At 31.0% G+C, this 18,524-nt stretch overlaps 3 protein-coding genes and 1 long non-coding RNA gene across 5 annotated transcripts; 2 read left to right on the top strand and 2 right to left on the bottom strand.

Annotated features, from left to right (window-relative positions):
• The first annotated feature begins 1,044 nt into the window (after positions 1-1,044).
• LOC148575339 (uncharacterized) lies at positions 1,045-1,801 on the top strand. Its single transcript, XR_015904814.1, has 3 exons — positions 1,045-1,143; positions 1,237-1,341; positions 1,525-1,801. It is a non-coding gene; the product is annotated as an uncharacterized LOC148575339 (long non-coding RNA).
• A 1,479-nt stretch (positions 1,802-3,280) lies between these two features.
• On the top strand, positions 3,281-6,026 carry LOC107625962 (vestitone reductase). The gene is made up of 5 exons (XM_016328715.3): positions 3,281-3,840; positions 3,931-4,227; positions 4,391-4,621; positions 5,421-5,616; positions 5,708-6,026. The coding sequence occupies exons 1-5, from the start codon at positions 3,720-3,722 to the stop codon at positions 5,850-5,852; spliced, it is 990 nt and encodes a 329-aa protein (XP_016184201.1). The 5' UTR covers positions 3,281-3,719; the 3' UTR covers positions 5,853-6,026.
• A 4,421-nt stretch (positions 6,027-10,447) lies between these two features.
• On the bottom strand, positions 10,448-13,204 carry LOC107625960 (vestitone reductase). Of its 2 annotated transcripts, none has more exons than XM_088503935.1 (4): positions 12,905-13,204; positions 11,882-12,424; positions 10,850-11,045; positions 10,448-10,704 (listed from the first exon to the last, which is right to left on the bottom strand). In XM_088503935.1, the coding sequence occupies exons 1-4, from the start codon at positions 13,053-13,055 to the stop codon at positions 10,563-10,565; spliced, it is 1,032 nt and encodes a 343-aa protein (XP_088360061.1). In that variant the 5' UTR covers positions 13,056-13,204; the 3' UTR covers positions 10,448-10,562. The 2 variants fall into 2 exon arrangements, with proteins under 2 accessions (XP_088360061.1, XP_088360060.1); XM_088503934.1 differs by having other exon boundaries at positions 11,882-12,421; positions 12,905-13,191.
• A 1,190-nt stretch (positions 13,205-14,394) lies between these two features.
• Positions 14,395-17,907, bottom strand: LOC148575338 (putative disease resistance protein RGA1). The gene is made up of 3 exons (XM_088503933.1): positions 15,225-17,907; positions 14,850-14,891; positions 14,395-14,765 (listed from the first exon to the last, which is right to left on the bottom strand). The coding sequence occupies exons 1-3, from the start codon at positions 17,901-17,903 to the stop codon at positions 14,754-14,756; spliced, it is 2,733 nt and encodes a 910-aa protein (XP_088360059.1). The 5' UTR covers positions 17,904-17,907; the 3' UTR covers positions 14,395-14,753.
• Between the last annotated feature and the right edge of the window lie 617 nt (positions 17,908-18,524).

Raw genomic sequence — 18,524 nt, 5'->3', positions numbered from 1 at the left:
AAGGGAAGAAACTAGACCAGAACAGTGGCAAGACAGTGTTACCGGCAAGTTTGGAAGTTGTAGCATGTTTTCCGGCAACAGTAAAATCTACACTGGAGAAGCAAAACAGCAGTGGCATTAGATCCTCTCCTCCAACAGTGGCATCAGTAACTCCAACGAAAACAGGGAGGGCAAGGTGGAGCAAGTTAGGGGATGAAGTAGCTCCAAGTGCACCAGCGACGGCAACAGCAGAAGCCTCCATCGTCACCTCCTCTCACGACTGCCACCTTCCTTCCCTCCATCTTGTAGCTCTCTCACCCTCTCTTCGTTCTCTACGCTTTCCGCTGCAACGACAAGGTCTCCCTCCAACGGCAATTTCTTCGGCGGCGACGACAGCAAGGCGGCACGACAGCGAGCTGAATGCGGCTGGGCGAGACGGGTGTGGTGGCGGCGCGACGGCAAGTTGGACTACGGTGAGGCGCGACGCCAGTGCAGTAGCCCTCTCCCTCCTCTTCTTCTTTCTCTCCTCCTCTCCTTCACTCTCTCTATCTCCATCTTCCTTTTTTTTTCTTTTCTCAGCTCGTGGGTGTGTGCTGTGAGGAAGAGGGTGTGAGGGGAGTATGTGTACGGCAGTGAGAGGTGAGTGAGTGTGTTAGAAGAGGGTTAGGGTTTGGTTTGAAAAAAGAAAAGGAATAAGGGTGTTGTAGAGATTTTACAGATTGGATGTTGTGACTTTTGTTCCAACGTTTGTTCTTGGACCTTTTATTTGTCCTAAGCTTCCTGGTTCTGTTCATGCTTCATTGTCCTTGGCATTTGGTAAGCAATGCAATTTTTTCACAATCTTCATCATATGGACTTCATCCATTTTAAAACTAATATTATTTGTACTACTTTGTGGAAATACTAATATTATTTAATTTGTACCACTTTGTGGAAATGTTATAAAACTATATCATTTAGAAAAACAAGATCTACCCTTGACTAATATTCAAGAGACTTTAAAGATGACGAGAATAATAATAGATGTTTATTTTGGTATTCATTTTAGCCATACATTAGGTCAACAATCATTCCTATCATTATTGGATTTTGTATAATCTCACTCCTCCAATTGAGAGCTATACTTAATTTAATAATGCAACGATTATTATATGAATACCAAAGGTTAATAGTATAAAATACATATATATTTGGTATTGGTAATAAAATTTGATTATAAAAAAAAAAAAAGAGTGATTATTCTGTTATATTGTGCAGGTGACAAAGGTCCATTTGGTTCGTTCCTTCAGTCTCCTATGGTGCATGTGGTGACGTGGCTAGAGCCCATATATTTCTACTTGAACATCCTAATCCAAAAGGGAGGTATAATTGTTCATCATCTTTGGTTACTGTTGAAACAATATCTCAAGTTTCTTCTAAATACCCGGAATTTCAGCTGTCAACACTAGAGTCAGTTTTGTTACACTTCTCTATGTTCTTTTGGTTTACACATGAAATAGACATGCATAAATATAACTTAATTAGTTATATGTTCTTGCATTGCAGCAAGTTAATTGAAGCAAATTAAAGGTGCCAAGTTACGAAATTTATCATCAAGGAAACTCCCAGATTCTGGATTTGTATTCAAGCTAAGTATGGACTTGACGAAATGGTTGATGATGCAATTCGACCTTGGAAAGAAAAGGGTTAGATGTGAGGTTGTTTATTTATGTATGTATCCGTTTTAGGGTTTGAACCATGAACAAAAAAATAAAATGGATCCCGCTAGGGAGACAATGGACTATTTGTACAATGTGTACAATGGATTATTGAGTTACAAAATAAATATTTCTCGTACTATCTAGAATAACCATCTGAGTACTAGTGATAATAAACATCTTCCCAAAATCTTAACGGATCTAGCGCTCTAATACCATGTCATGATACCACTCATCCCAAAAGTTTCAGCTGATGAGAAAAGGTAACACTAATAATTATATCTCTAATACTCTCGAAACCTCCACTGTACACGTTATATAAATATTCCATTAGCTCCTCGTACTTTTCCAAATAAAATCTATGATTAACATTTTGCTTATTTGAATACTTCAATATTCAGACTTTTATGTAGTGCTCAGCGCATTTTTAAGAATAGGTGAGTTCTATGGTACCTTTGTTATGGTGCCTAAATTACCTAACTTCCCTTTTAAAGTAAAAAATAAAATGTTTAAAATAAAAAGTAAATCATGTAAAATTTATTAAATATTATTTATTTACCTTTTTTAGTAATTTAGGTATAAAGTAATAGGCACCATAGCATTCACCATTTTTTTATTTGAAAAGTTCTGCACAGTGTCAGTATTAAAAGAATAAAACTAAAAATTTATCTTTCTTTTTTTCTTTATAAAGTTACTCCACACACACACACGAGGAAAAAATATAAATATAGTTTTATTGTATTTTTTCTTGCTGTATACTCTAAAATTCAAAAGTGCTGTACATTTTAAGGTGAAAAAAAAGGTCAAGTGATATTTCTCAAAAGTAAAAAGAAAGAAATATATTATCCACCAAAATTTTTTAGAAAAATAAAAAATGAAATATGTTGGATTAGTCAAACTCTTCTAGAGTACACATTTTTGACTAGCTACACATTCAACCTTTAACTTGGACCACAAATTAAGATATTCCTATCCATCCTAATGTATATATAATTTAACATATAATAAATACATAAATATATAAAATATAAAATGTATAATATATATATAAAAAATTAATTTAAATATATATGTATTTTTTTTTGTTTTATAATGTATGATTTTTATATTGTTAGTTTAATTTATGTTTGAATGTGATTATAGTTACATAAATTATAAGATTTAATTTTATTTATTAAAATTTAATGGTTATAAAGACAAGACGGCAGATCAAGATTTAATTTTGTACTGTCCGCGAGTAAGTGGGACGAGCCGGACATCCCAACCCATGACAATACGCAAGTCGCTAATTTAAAATTGATTGACAAAAACAATTAGAAACAAAAAACTGATACATATATAGCCTAATCACACATACACCTTATTGACAACTTTTGATGTTTGAAAAGAAGAGACTTTCTAAGCTAATCCTACGGCACAGCCAAGGGGGTGTCCGATGAATAAGTAGGAATACACTAATTGACGGCACTAATATTAATTAAAAAATGTGACTTCAATAGTAATAATTAGATATATTTTAAGCAAATCGAAAAAAAAAGTAGATATAGTTTAAATCTAATAATGTATAGACAGGTATATTATATGAAAATGAATTGGCATAAGATAATTAGATAGTGACAAATATGTTTTGCATAAGATAATTATCTCTCGCTGGGGTTGGTGGAAGAGGTATAGCAACTAACACCCAGGAAGTAAGCAATTTTATGGTCAAGTTAGTGTAGGTCTCAATTTTAAGTATCATCACAGAATTTTATGAGTCTAGCTACATATCATTATCTATACATAATTTAGTAAACCAAATGCATAAAAAAAAAAAAAAAATCTAGTTGTTTAGTCAAAATTTCTAGTATATTAAATCAAATAAAATCAAATCAATTTTAATGTTACGTTCAACAAGAAGCTAAAACACTTAGTCAACATATGACCGAAGTTAATTAAGTAAGAATCAATACAAATACACTTAAACTTTTCTCATTCAGAGTCCATCAAGACATCAAAGTAATCAGAATAAGAAGCATAGCATAGTGAAGAAGGTAACATTAAATGGCAGAGGGTAAAGGAAGAGTGTGTGTCACTGGAGGAACAGGGTTCATTGCTTCAATTATCATCAGAAATCTCCTTCAGGAAGGTTACTATGTTAACACTACTGTTAGATCTGGTCCAGGTTAGTTTTTCAAATTTTTTTAATTTCTTTAAATATATTGTTATAAAATTCTTAAAAGCTAAACAGTGTTATTGTATTTTGGCACCATAGCTAATAGCAAGAAAGATGTAAGCTTCCTCACAAATCTTCCCGGAGCATCCGAAAGGCTCCAAATCTTCAACGCTGATCTCAGCAACCCAGAGAGTTTCGGCGAATCGATTGTAGGCTGCGTCGGCGTGATCCACACCGCAAGCCCGGTCGATTTCCAAGTAAACGAGCCACCGGAAACCGTTATCAAGAGAAGCGTTGATGGTGCAATTGGAATCCTAAAAGCATGCTTGGATTCAAAGACGGTGAAGAGAGTGGTTTACACTTCAAGTGGCTCCGCTGTCATGCACAACAGATCAGGTATTGTAACAAACTCTAACGATCAGACTAACAGAAACGGTTACTTTCTTAACTGACTAACTAACTAACTAACTGTCATAATTAATAATACAACCAATATTTAGATTATTTATTAATAAAATAATGGTATCAAAATTATTAACCATAAATTTCATAATAACAGGGGCACAGGACATGGATGAGAGTTATTGGAGTGATGTGGATTTTCTCAATGAGACGAAGCAGTTTTCTTGGTCTTATGCGATTTCTAAGACTTTGGCTGAGAAGGCTGTACTTGAATTTGGAGAGAAGAATGGATTGGAAGTTGTGTCTTTGATTCCTCCTTTTGTTCTTGGACCATTCATCTGTGCTAAACTTCCTATTTCAGTTCATACCTCTCTGTCTCTGTTATTTAGTAAGTTAATTAATTTTGCATGATTTAATTATGTAGTCTTTTTTATTGTTGGGTGAAAACTCAAGTACAGTCAACTTCACGTGAAGTTGATAGCTGAGAGCGGTTAGATGATTTGACTAATTTGACTAAATTTTCATTTAACGGCTCTCAACTATCAATTTCACGTGAAGTTGACTGCACATGAATTTCCACCTTATTGTTAGTAAAAAATAGAAAAATACACAGATCTTAATATAAATTAATAAGATAATATAATACTATCATAATATAACATTAATCCTTTCTTTTTAAAATAGGTGGTTTTTTTTTTTTTTGAGCATTATCCATCATGAGCAGTGCTAAGTAATTAAGTGGTTAGGTATAAGGGCTTTTCATGAATTCATTCTATTTGTTGTTTAGCATACCAATATAAAATAAAATTTGTACAGATATGATAACGAAAATTCTTATTTGTTTGATGGTATAAATTATTAATTTCTTGTTCCATTATATCTGTCTATTATTTATTATTTCCCTTTTTCTTTTCTCCATAAAATACAAAAAAATAATGTGTCAGTCTTCTTTCATATACCTACTTTTCTTTTACCATTTATGTTTGATTAAATCATGAATTACATGTCATTATCGGATTCATAATTAATATCAAATTTAAAATGCATTGGTTTTTCAACTTACAGCACTAGAACTTATATCCACCATAAAATATAATAATAAAAGAAGTGGTAATTAAAGTGCCTCCACTATAATCTCCTATGATTAGTAAACTATAAAATTCTTAATCAAAATCTTGATGGTGCAGATGACAGTGATAATTTTGGTGCTCTTCTTCGTTTCCCTATAGCACATGTAGATGATTTGGCAAGAGCACACATTTTTCTGTTTGAGCATCCAAATCCAAAAGGGAGATACAATTGCTCACCAAGCAGTGTTACTCTTCAAGAGATAGCCGAATTTATTCGTTCAAAGCACCCTGAATATAAACTACCTTCTCCAGAGTAAGTGTTCTTCATTGTTCTTAATGGCATGCTTTTAATTTGGATTTCATTATAAAAACTAATATTAATGAGTTTTATTTGTACACTCTAGGTCAATAAAGGAAATTAAGGGTGAGAATATACCACATATGAACTCAAAGAAATTAATTGATGCTGGATTTAAGTTCAAGTATGGGACAGAGGAAACGTTTGAGGAAGCCATTCAATGCTGCAAGGAAAAGGGTTATCTTAAATAAAGTTTACCACGGAACTAATTAGTGGAAAGGCAATAAAATGTTTGAGAAGATTGCTTTTGGTTTACTAAAGAAAAACAATTAGATGGTGCATGACATGTAGGTCAATCTATGAATGATGTTTTTCTTTGAATGTTATCGAAATAAGTTAATATAATGAAAAGTCCATTTTGTTTCTTTTCCTTTTTTTTTTTTTTTGGGTACGGTTAAGTTGCCCTTTTTATATATAGAAGGTTATAAGTTATGATAAATTGCATGAAGAAAAATTAAAGCAAGCAAATATATGATATATTGAATGGTCCAAAGTGTTCAACTATTAGGTAGCGTTTGGTAGAGAGACAGAGACGGAAAGATTGAGACTGAGAGACAGAGACTAAGAGACAGAAATTGAAATAAATCTCAGTATTCTATTTGATGCAAAATGGGAGACAAAAATTAAAACAAGAATGAAACTCTAATTTAATTTGCACAAAGAGTAAAATTGGAATTAATTAATTAAAATGAAGGTATTTTAGGTATAAAATGTTATTAAAGTTTCAGTCTCCATCTCTAAAAATTTTAGTCTCCTGTATCCTTACTTTTTGGAGGTACTGAAATACTGAAATTTTGGAGATAGAGACAAAAATTTTAATACCAGTCTCTAAACCAACAAACATGATACTGAATCTCAGTATCTCAATCTCTGTCTCAATACCTCAAAACAAACGCTACTTAAGGTTTTGCTAATATAGTACATGATATTCTATGTTTTATTATTACTTATTAATTATTAATAGTATATCTGATAGGAAAAAAAAATAACATCTAGTACGTTAGCGAAAACTTTTTTATGATAACAATAAATATACCTATAGGTCTCTTGATAAATATAGGTCTAGAAAATTAAATTACACAGGAAAATTACTTTTACAAAGTAGTTTATCCTCATTTATATAGATTATGAAAATTATTTAAAAGCATTTCATGAAATTACTTATTGTCAACATTTTTGTAATATATATCGTTTATTATATAATAATTACCCCAACCAAATATTCATTAAGTGGTTCATATATAATCTCATCTCCTATACTTATATATATATGAATCACGGACATTCACACAAAACAAAACACGAAACACATGGATTAACTAATTTTAAATTTATGTTTGAGAGGGGACACCATACATATACAAAATATAAAAAAATTAAATAAATTACAATAATATCTAAAGATTTTATTGGCATTAAATTATAAATTAATTTTTAAAATATTTTTTATATATTTCTTTTAATTATATAGAGCATTTTAGATAAGTTTTATATTACTAGTTAATGATATATATACTATTTTAATTTTTTTGTCAATTTCAAACATATTAGTCAAAAATAAAGTTGGGCATTCCAATGTCTTTAAATTAAGTGTGTTCAAAAAATAATTTTATATTTTATTAACATACAATTATACATAAAAGATATACTTATTAAATAAATATCGAACAAGTATTATGTCATAAATATATTCCATATAAATGTTTTTTAAAAGAGTTCAACTATCTTAGCTCTAAGAATATATGTAAAATTATAAACTGAATTTTTTTATTAAATATATAAAAAATTTAAATTTTTTATTACATTTATTTTATATTTATTAAAAAATTAAAAACATTTTTTAATAATAATTTTATCATGTACATACACTTAAAGCACCTATTAACTAAACCCTTCGTAAAATTATATAACACAGAAGCTTCTCATACAACTCTAAAAGGATTAAATACGTACATCAGCTCCAATCCAAAAATTACAGGCTGTTGTCCTCGATTTAAAATCAGAACCACCCTTATTTTATTGTTAACCCATCACACCTTAACTTACCATTTGTTATCACTAATCAATAATATAACATATTTCAAAAGATGACTATTTCAGTGCTTGATTGATATAGTATTTGATGTGCTTAATTTTACATCTTCATCATAACTAGGTTGCTATATAAATGCCTTAGTGTAATGCCTTAGTGTATAGCTTTTAAGAATTTTATAACAATATATTTAAAGAAATTAAAAAAAAATTGAAAAGCTAACCTGGACCAGATCTAACAGTAGTGTTAACATAGTAACCTTCCTGAAGGAGATTTCTGATGATAATTGAAGCAATGAACCCTGTTCCTCCAGTGACACACACACTCTTCCTTTACCCTCTGCCATTTAGTGTTACCTTCTTCACTATGCTATGCTTCTTATTCTGATTACTTTGATCTCTTGATGGACTCTGAATGAGAAAAGTTTACGTGTATATGTATTCATTCAGTGATTCTTACTTAGTTAACTTCGGTCATATGTTGACAAAGTGTTTTAAGATTAAAATTGATTTTATTTTATTTGATTTAATATACTAGAAATTTTGACTAAACAACTAGATTTTTATTTTTTTTTATGAATTTGATTTACTAAATTATGTACAGATAATGACGTTGCTAGAGTCACAAAATTCTGTGATGATTGATACTTAAAATTGAGACCTACACTAACTTGACCATAAAATTGCTTACTTCCTGCTGCGTGTTAGTTGCTATATATAACTCTTCACCAACCCCAGCGAGAGATAATTATCTTATGCAAAACATATTATCTTATTATGCCATTCATTTTCATATAATATACCTGTCTATACATTATTAAATTTAAACTATATCTACTTTTTTTTTTTTTTCGATTTGCTTAAAATATATCTAATTATTACTATTGGAGTCACATTTTTAATTAATATTAGTGCTGTCAATTATTGTATGCCGCACGATTAGCTTAGAAAGTCTTTTTTGTTTGTTATTACTTTTCTTTTTCAAAAATCAAAAGTTGCAATAATGGTGTATGCGTGGTTAGGCTATATATATTTATGAGGTTTTTTTTTCATCAATCAATTTTAAATCAGCGACTTGTCAATTGCCTTGGTTAGTAGGAGCCTACCACGCTGGGGCTTATCTGTATATTCGCAGTAATTATCCACGTCCGATCTAAATTTTGCGAATATTATCCGATTCGTATAGTCATCGGATTTCGGATCGGATCCGATCCGATCCGATTCGTACTATGGTAGGATCGGATTATGGATTTGACAGTGATATCCGCGAATCCAATCCGTAAATTCGCATATCCGCACATCACATATAAATATCATAGTTTAAGAAAATAATCCTTAATGTGATATAAATTTTAGTGTGTTGTTTTATGAATTTTATGATATCTTGTTTTTTATTTTTTATGTTGTACTTCAACTTAGAATAATTAAACTTAAATCTTGTGTTATTATTTTTTTGTTATTCAAGAGAACTTTTATTGATAATATTTTACAATTAAATATGCTTAAACAGGTGAAAAATAAATTTTTTTTTTGTAAAAACAGCCAAATGAAATTTGAAAACTTTTTTTTTTGAATTATGCGGATATACTCAATATCCGATCCACATACTTCCGGATATCGTATTCGATCCGATCCGTGTGCAGCCCTATAGGACGCAGGGGCTAGCGATCCCCAATTAATATTCTTTAGTTTGAAATGCTTAGTTGTTAATTATTTATAGATTTAATTACTCTATTGGTCCCTATAGTTTCGCGAAATTTTTAATTAGGTCTCTATACTTTTTTTCTTTTAATTGAGTCCTTGCACCAATTTTTTTTAATTGGTCCCTACACTTTTTTTTCCTTTTATTTAGGTCCCTATACTAATTCTTTTTTTTTTTTAGTTGGATCCCTATAAAATTAAGCCAATTACTATTAAAAGAGATTTAATTGAAAAAAATTAGTATAGGGACCCAATTAAAAAGAAAAAAAGTATAGAGACCTAATTGAAAATTTCATGAAACTATAGAGACCAATAGAGTAATTAAACTTTATTTATAAGTAAAATGGACCTAATATTCTTGTTATGAACAAATGTTGTGTGTTTTTTATACCCCTTGATGCTTACTTTAATTTGTGGTCCGAATTAAAGATTGGATGTGTACCTAGTCAAAATTGTTCCCATTATTCCATTATATTATTTGGAATATTTAAGCCAATACTCTAGAAGAGTTTGACTAATCCAACATATTTCTTTCTAAAATATGTATTTTACTCACAAAAGTTAAGGTATGATTAATGTATGTGTGGAGTAAACTTATAAAGAAAAAAAAGGAAAGATTAATCTTTAGTTTTATTCTTTTAATAGTGTGTGTAGAATTCATGAATGAGTTCTATTATGAATTATGTGTTTACACTATCAAAGCCTTTGCCAGTATACATAGCCATGTAGAGCAACCAAGAAAATAAAAAAGAGATGGTTACTAAACTTAACCATCCTAACAAATTTATGCTGCACCTAATAACAGATTATAACAGATTTAGTATTAGTTTGGATTAGTTTTTCTAATGAAAAAAAATACTCTTTAAAAAAAGTATTTTTATTTAAAAAAATAAATTATTTTTTAAAATTAACAATATCTTATTTAAAAAAAAACAAAAACAAAAGATATTTTTAATATTTAAATACTTTTTTAAAAATCAATCTAAACTGAGTCTTAATCTATTTCTATTATTTCTGTAAGCTTAAACTCCTTAACACAAATAAAAGTCTGAATCCGGTAAAATTAAAGGGTTGAAATAAGCAAAATGTTAATTAATCATAAGAGTAGTCAATTATAAGATTTTTTTTTTCAAAGTTCAAACCTAGAACCGACACATAACTAAACAACCTCACATGTAACCCTTTTCTTTGCAACATCTAATTGCATCATCAACCATTTCCTCAAGTCCATACTTGAATTCAAATCCAGCATCTTTGAGCTTCTTTGATGATAAATTTTGTAACTTGGCACCTTCAGTTTGCTTCAACTTGCTACATTGGAAGAACATAAACATACAAATTTAATTTATTTCAATGAAACCGAAGGAAAATCATTAACTAATTAAGTTATATATATGCATGTCTATTTCTTTTCTTGTTTAAAAAGAACATGATAGAGAAGTGTAACAATACTCACTCTAGTGTTGACAGCTGAAATTCGGGGTATTTAGAAGAAACAACTTGAGACATTGTTTCAACAGTAACCAAAGATGATGAGCAATTATACCTCCCTTTTGGATTAGGATGTTCAAGTAGAAATATATGGGCTCTAGCCACGTCATCCACATGCACCATTGGTGCCTGAAGGAGCGAACCAAATGGACCTCTGTCACCTGCACAATAATTAAATTTATCATAACAGAATCATCCATTTTTTTATGTATAATCAAATTTTATTAGAACACTAAATATATATGTATTTTTATACTATTGAGTAACTTTCGGTATTCATATTCTATTGCTGTGTAATGAGAGGAAAGATTGTTGACCTAATGTATGGTCAAAATGAGTTTATTATTTTTATGGAGATTCTCTCGTGCTTCACTGCTTTGTAAATTTGTGTTGAAATTCTCTAAAAAAAACTAATTTACTGGAGTATTTTTTTGAGATAGGATCTACCTCTTTATATTTGAGTTAGGCAAGTGGTAATAGGCAAGATAATTTTTTTTTTTTAAGAAAAATTGTCCTAATAACAAACTTGATGGATTAATATTAAGAAAAATACTATATATTCAAGTCTTTTTGTTAACTAAGTTTAATAATAATGTTTGGGTGAGTGGGTCAGTAAGAGTAATGAAAATAATTTTTGTTCATATTAAATCAATTTAGTTAGAATTGATTAATAAAAAGACTTGAATATTAAACCAACTTAGTTAGACTTGGTTAACAAAAATATTTGAATGTGTAGCATATAGTGCAATTTTTCTTGTCAATCTTTAAAGTCTCTTGAATATTAGTTAAGAGTAGATCTTTTTTTTTTTTCAATGATATAGTTTTATAACACTTCCACAGTGTGTTACAAATAATATAATATTAGTATTTCCTCCATTTAGATAGTAGTTTTAATATTTTAGGTATATTTATAAATTAATGTATCTAAATATATATCTACAATATGCTCTAGATATTATATATGAATACTAAAAAAAAAAAAAGATTGGATCCTTACCAAATGCCAAGGACAATGAAGCATGAACTGAACTAGGAAGCTTAGGACAAATAAAAGGTCCAAGAACAAACGTTGGAACCAAAGTCACAACATCCAATCCACTCTCCTCCCCAAATTCAAGCACTGCTTTTTCTGTGAGTGTCTTAGAAACAGAATAGAACCAACCATCAATCTTTGAAGCTCTAAGGTAATCCACATCACTCCAAAAACTCTCATCCAACACAACTTCTTCATGATCATCTTTGCCACTGTTATGGTACAAAACAGCAGAGGAACTTGAAGTGTAGATTACTCTCTTCACAGTTTTGGAATTGAGACATGCCTTGAGAATTCCTAGTGCTCCATCAGTGGTTCTTTTTATCATAACTTCTTCAGGTTCTTTTAATTCAAATTCCACTGGACTTGCAACATGGAAAACTCCAATGCATCCTTCAATGGCTGCACTGAAACTTTCTGGATTGCTGAGATCAGCACTCAGAATTTGAAGATTCTGTGATGCTCCAGGTAAATTAGTAAGAAAGCTAATGTCTCTCTTGTGTTCTGCTTTATTGTTTAAAAGATAAGCAAAGTTAATATTTTAGTTTAAAGTGAGTTAAATTTAATTGCAAATAATGGTCCTTGCTAAATACCTCTAATTATAACAAGAATTCTGATAAAGGTCTATTTAGCTTTAATTTTCATTGTCAATTTTAGTAATTTCTATTTTTAAGATTTTATAAAAGAAAACATAGAAAATAAAATTAAAAACAAAATTTTATTGCTTTTTACTTTTTAATTTATAAAATCTTCAAAAGACAAATTTTTTTGGTAATGAACATAGACTTCTGATTCAAAATTTTTTGTAAAATTAAGTTCACAAAAACAAGTAAATATTCTTAAAATCCTTGAAGGCTTCAAATTCAGATATCAGATCCTATGTAGTTTGTAGTAATTAAGAGTTTAATACCACTAATTAGATCATCAGCAAAACACAACAAATATTGAAAGAAGATAGCATAGAGGAAATTTTGTTCTACTTTGAACCTGGGTTGGATCTGACAGTGGTATTAACAGAGTAACCATGTTGAAGGAGGTTCTTGATGATCCATGAACCTATAAACCCTGTGCCTCCAGTCACACACACTCTTCCTTTACTTTCTTCCATGTTCTCTATCTCACACTTTTTCTCTTGCATATGCACATGGCTTAAACTTCAATGGATATGAAGGGGAAAAAAAAGGTAGTTGAGTACATAGGAATTAAATTCTGGTTGTTTGTATTTTTCTCTCTCATTTTCCATGTTAATTGGTGTTTTTTGGAAAAGCTGGTTGTTTGTACTTGGTGAGAGTGGATACTTTCGTGTAAAGAAAAAATTGGATGGTGTCAATTGTTTAATCTAATCTTTTATTTCTCTCTCATATTTATTTTTAGTTTCACTTATAAAATTAATGGTAAGAGATCACACTTTATTCCCTCAAGTGTCAACAAAAATTGAGAGGATTCATTTCCATACTTTGTGCAAATAATTGATGTTACAATAAGGAGATCGAAGGAACTAACAAACTATTTACTTATTTAGTGTCTAACTTATGAATTTCTAAAAGAAAATTTATAATTAATGCATTGGTAAAGTAATTTACTATGCAACTAATGTTTGGAAAAGCTTTTATGAAAAGATTTTTTTTTAAATATTTTTTTAAAAGATATTTAGAAAAAGTAAAAGTAAAAAATATTTTTTATTTAATAATTATATTACAATAAATATTTTTTTATTTATTTATAGTATTAAAAATTATTTCTTTTAAGTAAATAAATCTTAAAAAAGAGATAAATTATAATTTTTAACTTTTTTAGCATTTTTATTTTTATTATTAAAATTTTATTAAACATACTAAAAAATAAAAAATAAAATATTTTTTAATAATTTAATAACACTCAAACAAACTCGATATATAATATTGATGTAGGAATAACTTCTTAACTTAAAAGTCATATTTGGCTCGGGGCACATTGTAGTTGGGTTTATTGACACAAAGTTAAACCTTTTTCAGAAATGTATTTTTCAACAAAATTATTGATAAGTTAAAATAAATTATACTTTAAAATATATTTGTTTAGATTCTTTAATGAATTATTAAATAATCTATTTTGATGGTGTTATTTTAATAAAGAGACACAATGAAACAAAGCTATTTTGTAGATTATTTCACCATGGTGGTGTAGGTGGGTGATCGTGGTGCTTATGGCGGAGACAATGAATATGAAGAGGGTGGTTTACAGATGTTAGAGGCATATATAGAACTCAAAAAAGATAAAAGTACAAGTATATGATTATAACAACATATCCAAAAGATGAGAAGAATGTACACTACCATTAAGCTAATATTGAAAATGGAAAACACATGAATGATTGATAGGGCAAAATATTTAATAATAGTGTATGTTTAGTTAGAAAATAAAATTTCTCAAAGATTAGTTTTTATAGATGATTTTAGTCAAACAACTCATCTATAAAAGATTCATCCAATAGTTACCCAAAACCATCCACGTATAAAAAGTAAAAAACTGAAAATGCATCACAACAACAATATTCCAAGTTTCCAACCATATAACAATGGTAGCTACATTATTACAATAGGTTGAAACCAAAATAAAAATTCAAACCAAATAGTCATGCAAGCACACACACACTGACACCCATAGTTTAATAGTGATATTACATAAAATGTTTGCCAGATTGAATAAAGTAGCACACAAGGCAACAATTTTATTTGGAAACTGGACCTTTGAGATGGCGATATTTATTAATCTTCCACATCTTAAGGCCCTTTATTATAAATAGCAGAAAAATTGAACAAGAACTCCCCAGTTTTCTCTCTGCTGCATTCCACGCTCAACTAGACCTCTGTTAAACATGAAACAAAATAGGTCAATAATAAAAAAGATGAATTCCTAAACTAGTAAGAATTTTATCAGATCCATTATGTACCACTTTATCTGTGGTTGTAGTCCCTTGAAAGATTCTTGATAACTGTATGAAAAGAAACAGATGGTCACTTTGCATAATCGATTGTGGAAGTAAAGTAAGAATTGATTTTGAGGTACAACAATCAAACAAAATAAGATTAGCAAGAAAGCATTTACTCAAGCAATCATATCACGCCATTTACATTTTGTGCTGCTAATTCAATCAACTTGTGTTAATAGTTTAAAGTTAATCCCCAATGACTGGAAGTTCAAATTCACATGAATAAAACTTGAAGCATAGAAATAGAAAATCAAATTGAATACATAAGAAAGAAAAAAACAAGTGACATCTTTTAATGCCACTCAAATTAAAAAATATGAACTAATAGTTGCATACCTGATCCTGTGATAAATCAAGAGAAGGACATCTTTCAATGCCACCGCTCAAATTTGTCTTCAGCTTTATGTAGTTTGGAATTGTCTTTAGTTTTGAGCAGTTTATAATTGACAAAGAAGAAAGCGAAGGCATGATGACCTTTGCGCAATCGCCATCATCACCTATTCCAATCCAGTTTTCCCAGTTATTCAGCTTTTCAAAGCAAAGTTCTTGCAATTTTGGAAATGCCTCGGATGATGAGGAACTGGAGCTTTCAGCACCAGCAGCAGCATTGTTCAACTGAATTCCAAGAAATCCAGAACCAACCATGTTCACTTTGGACATATTCTTTATGGTAAGCGATTGAAGTGCTAACAGTTTTCCAAGAGGAGGCAGATCACTGCAGTTACTACAATCAGCTAGCATCACATGTGTCAGATTCTGCAATGCTGTCATCCAATTGGGGAATGATTCGCCTTGGTAGTAAAATATCCCAAGGCCTTGCAATCCAGGAGGCGCTTCCAAAGCTTCAAGCACAGCTTCATCTTTTTGCTCCGGTCCAACAAAAGAAAACCAGAGTTCCAAGCCAAGCAAATCTTTCTTGTTCTTCAGACTTGCTTTTTTAGCACCAGAGACATCAGCTTCAGCACCCAACCCATCTATGGTAATATGCCCTCTAATCTTGTTTAGATTCTCCAAATCTCCAAGATTGCAAGCTTTGCTATTATTAGCACTAGAATTGCCAAAGAAACGATTCAATCTTCTGAGCATGGTTAAAGTCGCAATCCCCTTGGGTAAGTAGCTAAGACTTGTTGTCCAAAGAATCTCAAGATATAGTAGGTTCACTAATTTCCCAATGTCTTTAGGTAACTTTTGAAGACTATCACATCCATTAAGATTTAGAGTTTGCAAGTGAAGCAAACTACATATTGCTTTAGGCAATTTCTTTAAATCATGATTGAAGGATAAGTCAAGGTACCTTAGATGAAGCAACTGAGCTATGTTTGGGGGAAGCTCTTTTATGGAACATGAGCTCAAGTGTAGCGCCCTGAGCCTTTTGGTACGGCGTAGTAGATTAGCAGTGTTTATTGGATCTGGAAAGGAATACTGATCGGACAAAATCATCAAAGTGTGGAGTTTCTCTGCCCTTGGAATGGACTCTGGCAAAGAAGCTTGAACTCCAACATTTAAGGTATAATGCCGCGTGATGAGACCCTCCTCGGTAGGCTCCTTCTCATAATAACCAAGGAACCTGCTTTGGTATTCGCCTCCTACATGGGATTTGAGAAAGTCTCCCATCCGGCCCTCCAATCTGAACTTGAAGTTACCATTATCATCTATTTTTGATTCTTTAAAGATGTAACGATCTAACAATTCTTTTATGCATCTCCAAGCTTGTTTCTCCATATCATCTTCATCTTGATCTGAAGAAGAAATGAATCCTTGTGCCATCCAAAGTTTAATGAGAGTGTCTGCATCTATTGAGTAATTCTTTGGAAAGATACAACAATACAATAAGCATTGTCTTAAGATAGGGGAGATACTAAAAAATCTAGAATTCCATGGATAATACGACAGCCTGTGTATTAGATCGCCCATATCAACACTTTTCAGTGCTTCTGGTTCTGGCCATTCTTCCACGGGTCCACTGCTGCGCATGACTGCACCAAGAGACTTGGCGATGTATGGTGACCCATTACACATATTTATAATGTTGCTCCTAAATTCATTCGGGATTTTAGCTTCTGAAGTAACCCATGCATAATCCTTGAAAATTAACCAGCAAGCTTCTTCAGAAAGACCACCTAGTTCGATGATGTCTGTTGACAAGGAGCCGGCGTTGTGCGCGACTTCCTGGTTCCTTGTGGTTATCAAGATCCTACTTCCTGGATCACAAAACTTGAAGAGCTTCTTTAGATGTAACCAATGCTGAGGGTTTTCCTGACTGACGTCGTCCAGCACAACAAGGCATCTTTTCTTCTCAACGATTTGGCGAAATCTCAGTTGTAATACTTCAGTCTCAACGTTATACACCACGTCATTAGTGAAAATCTCAATGAAGACTTTGAGAAATTTTATCAGATTAAAATCCTCGGATTCAGATATCCATGCACGGATTTCGAAATGATCCCGCACTAATGGAAGTTGAAAAGCATAATTGGCCACTGCAGTCTTTCCTATTCCAGGAGCGCCTACAATGGAAATGACTCGAATATCCTCAGAGGAGTTGTTGTTTCTGAATGGGTCGAACAGCTTGATCAACAGAAATTCTTTTTCATAATCCCGGTCATAAAGTGCATGTGAACGTGGTTGAAATCCGATTTCCATGACAGCGAGCTTTATGAAGCGGTCCCAGTCTATAGATAATCCAGGTTGGAAGAGGTCCAGGTGTCTAGATACGACTTCAAGTTCCTCGATCATGCGTTCCAACCTCCGACGACTTGGCGGGACTGGATTACAAAAACAAAGCCCCTCAACTCGTGCCACCTTCACTTCTTCCAATAGGTCCATCACGTCATAGCATTTGTCCTTAACTTCTTCAATCATCGACCTCGAATCTTCATTGTCCAGTTTCACCTCTGCATCTTCAGCGACACCCAGCAAAATATTGCACAGAGTTAACAACCTTCCTTCATCCACCTTCTTGCCATGTGTACTTTTCGATAACTCAGATTTTAGGCGGATCAATGTAGAGTGCATGGTCTGCTATATCACTGGAGTGAACAAAAAAGAATGTATGCAGTGACGGACCGAGAAAATTTATGTTGGGGGCAAAAATAATACACATTATTATCAAAAGATATATTAATTTAAATTTAAAATATAAAAATGCATATTCATTATTCGAATACAAAAAAAATCAAAAATTACATTAGCCGCTAACTTTTTTCGCTTCAATTCTAAGAACTTCTTTTTATTAGAAGAGAAGACTAATAGAGTGACTTTAGATTCTAGTGGTAGCTTTCTTTTAAAATATTTTTTCATTATTATTTCTAAAAATAAAAAATATATATTTTAAGTTAGTAAATTGATCAATTTATATGCAACATAATTACGTATAATAGAATAGAACGAAAGATAAACAAATAAATAATAAGGATCACTAAATTGAGAATAAAATAAAATATATAAATTTATGAAGAGAATAAAAAATAGATTAATACCTAAATTATAATTATTTGAATTAAAATTTGCAATTGAAAATATCAAAAAGAGAAACAATGAAATTGAAAGATACATAGAGTCATAGAGAGCTATATAAAACAAAATAGAGAATTTAAAATTTACCTTTTGATGAAGCGAAGATGACCACTAGATAAA

The sequence above is a fragment of the Arachis ipaensis genome, chromosome B2 (assembly GCF_059453495.1).
Source record: "Arachis ipaensis isolate K30076 ecotype BB chromosome B2, ASM5945349v1, whole genome shotgun sequence".
Lineage (NCBI taxonomy): Eukaryota > Viridiplantae > Streptophyta > Magnoliopsida > Fabales > Fabaceae > Arachis > Arachis ipaensis.
This window is presented reverse-complemented; position numbering and strand designations above follow the sequence as displayed.

Bases quoted from the DNA above. Each gene is read 5' to 3' on its own strand.
- LOC107625962 (XM_016328715.3), top strand. From the start codon at position 3,720: ATGGCAGAGGGTAAAGGAAGAGTGTGTGTCACTGGAGGAACAGGGTTC. The intron at 3,841-3,930 runs GTTAGTTTTTCA...TTGGCACCATAG, and splicing joins TACTGTTAGATCTGGTCCAG to CTAATAGCAAGAAAGATGTA. The intron at 4,228-4,390 runs GTATTGTAACAA...TCATAATAACAG, and splicing joins TGTCATGCACAACAGATCAG to GGGCACAGGACATGGATGAG.
- LOC107625960 (XM_088503935.1), bottom strand. From the start codon at position 13,055: ATGCAAGAGAAAAAGTGTGAGATAGAGAACATGGAAGAAAGTAAAGGA. The intron at 12,425-12,904 runs GTTCAAAGTAGA...TAAACAATAAAG, and splicing joins CACTGTCAGATCCAACCCAG to CAGAACACAAGAGAGACATT. The intron at 11,046-11,881 runs GTAAGGATCCAA...ATTATTGTGCAG, and splicing joins TTCATTGTCCTTGGCATTTG to GTGACAGAGGTCCATTTGGT.
- LOC148575338 (XM_088503933.1), bottom strand. From the start codon at position 17,903: ATGCACTCTACATTGATCCGCCTAAAATCTGAGTTATCGAAAAGTACA. The intron at 14,892-15,224 runs GTATGCAACTAT...CTTTTCATACAG, and splicing joins TTGATTTATCACAGGATCAG to TTATCAAGAATCTTTCAAGG.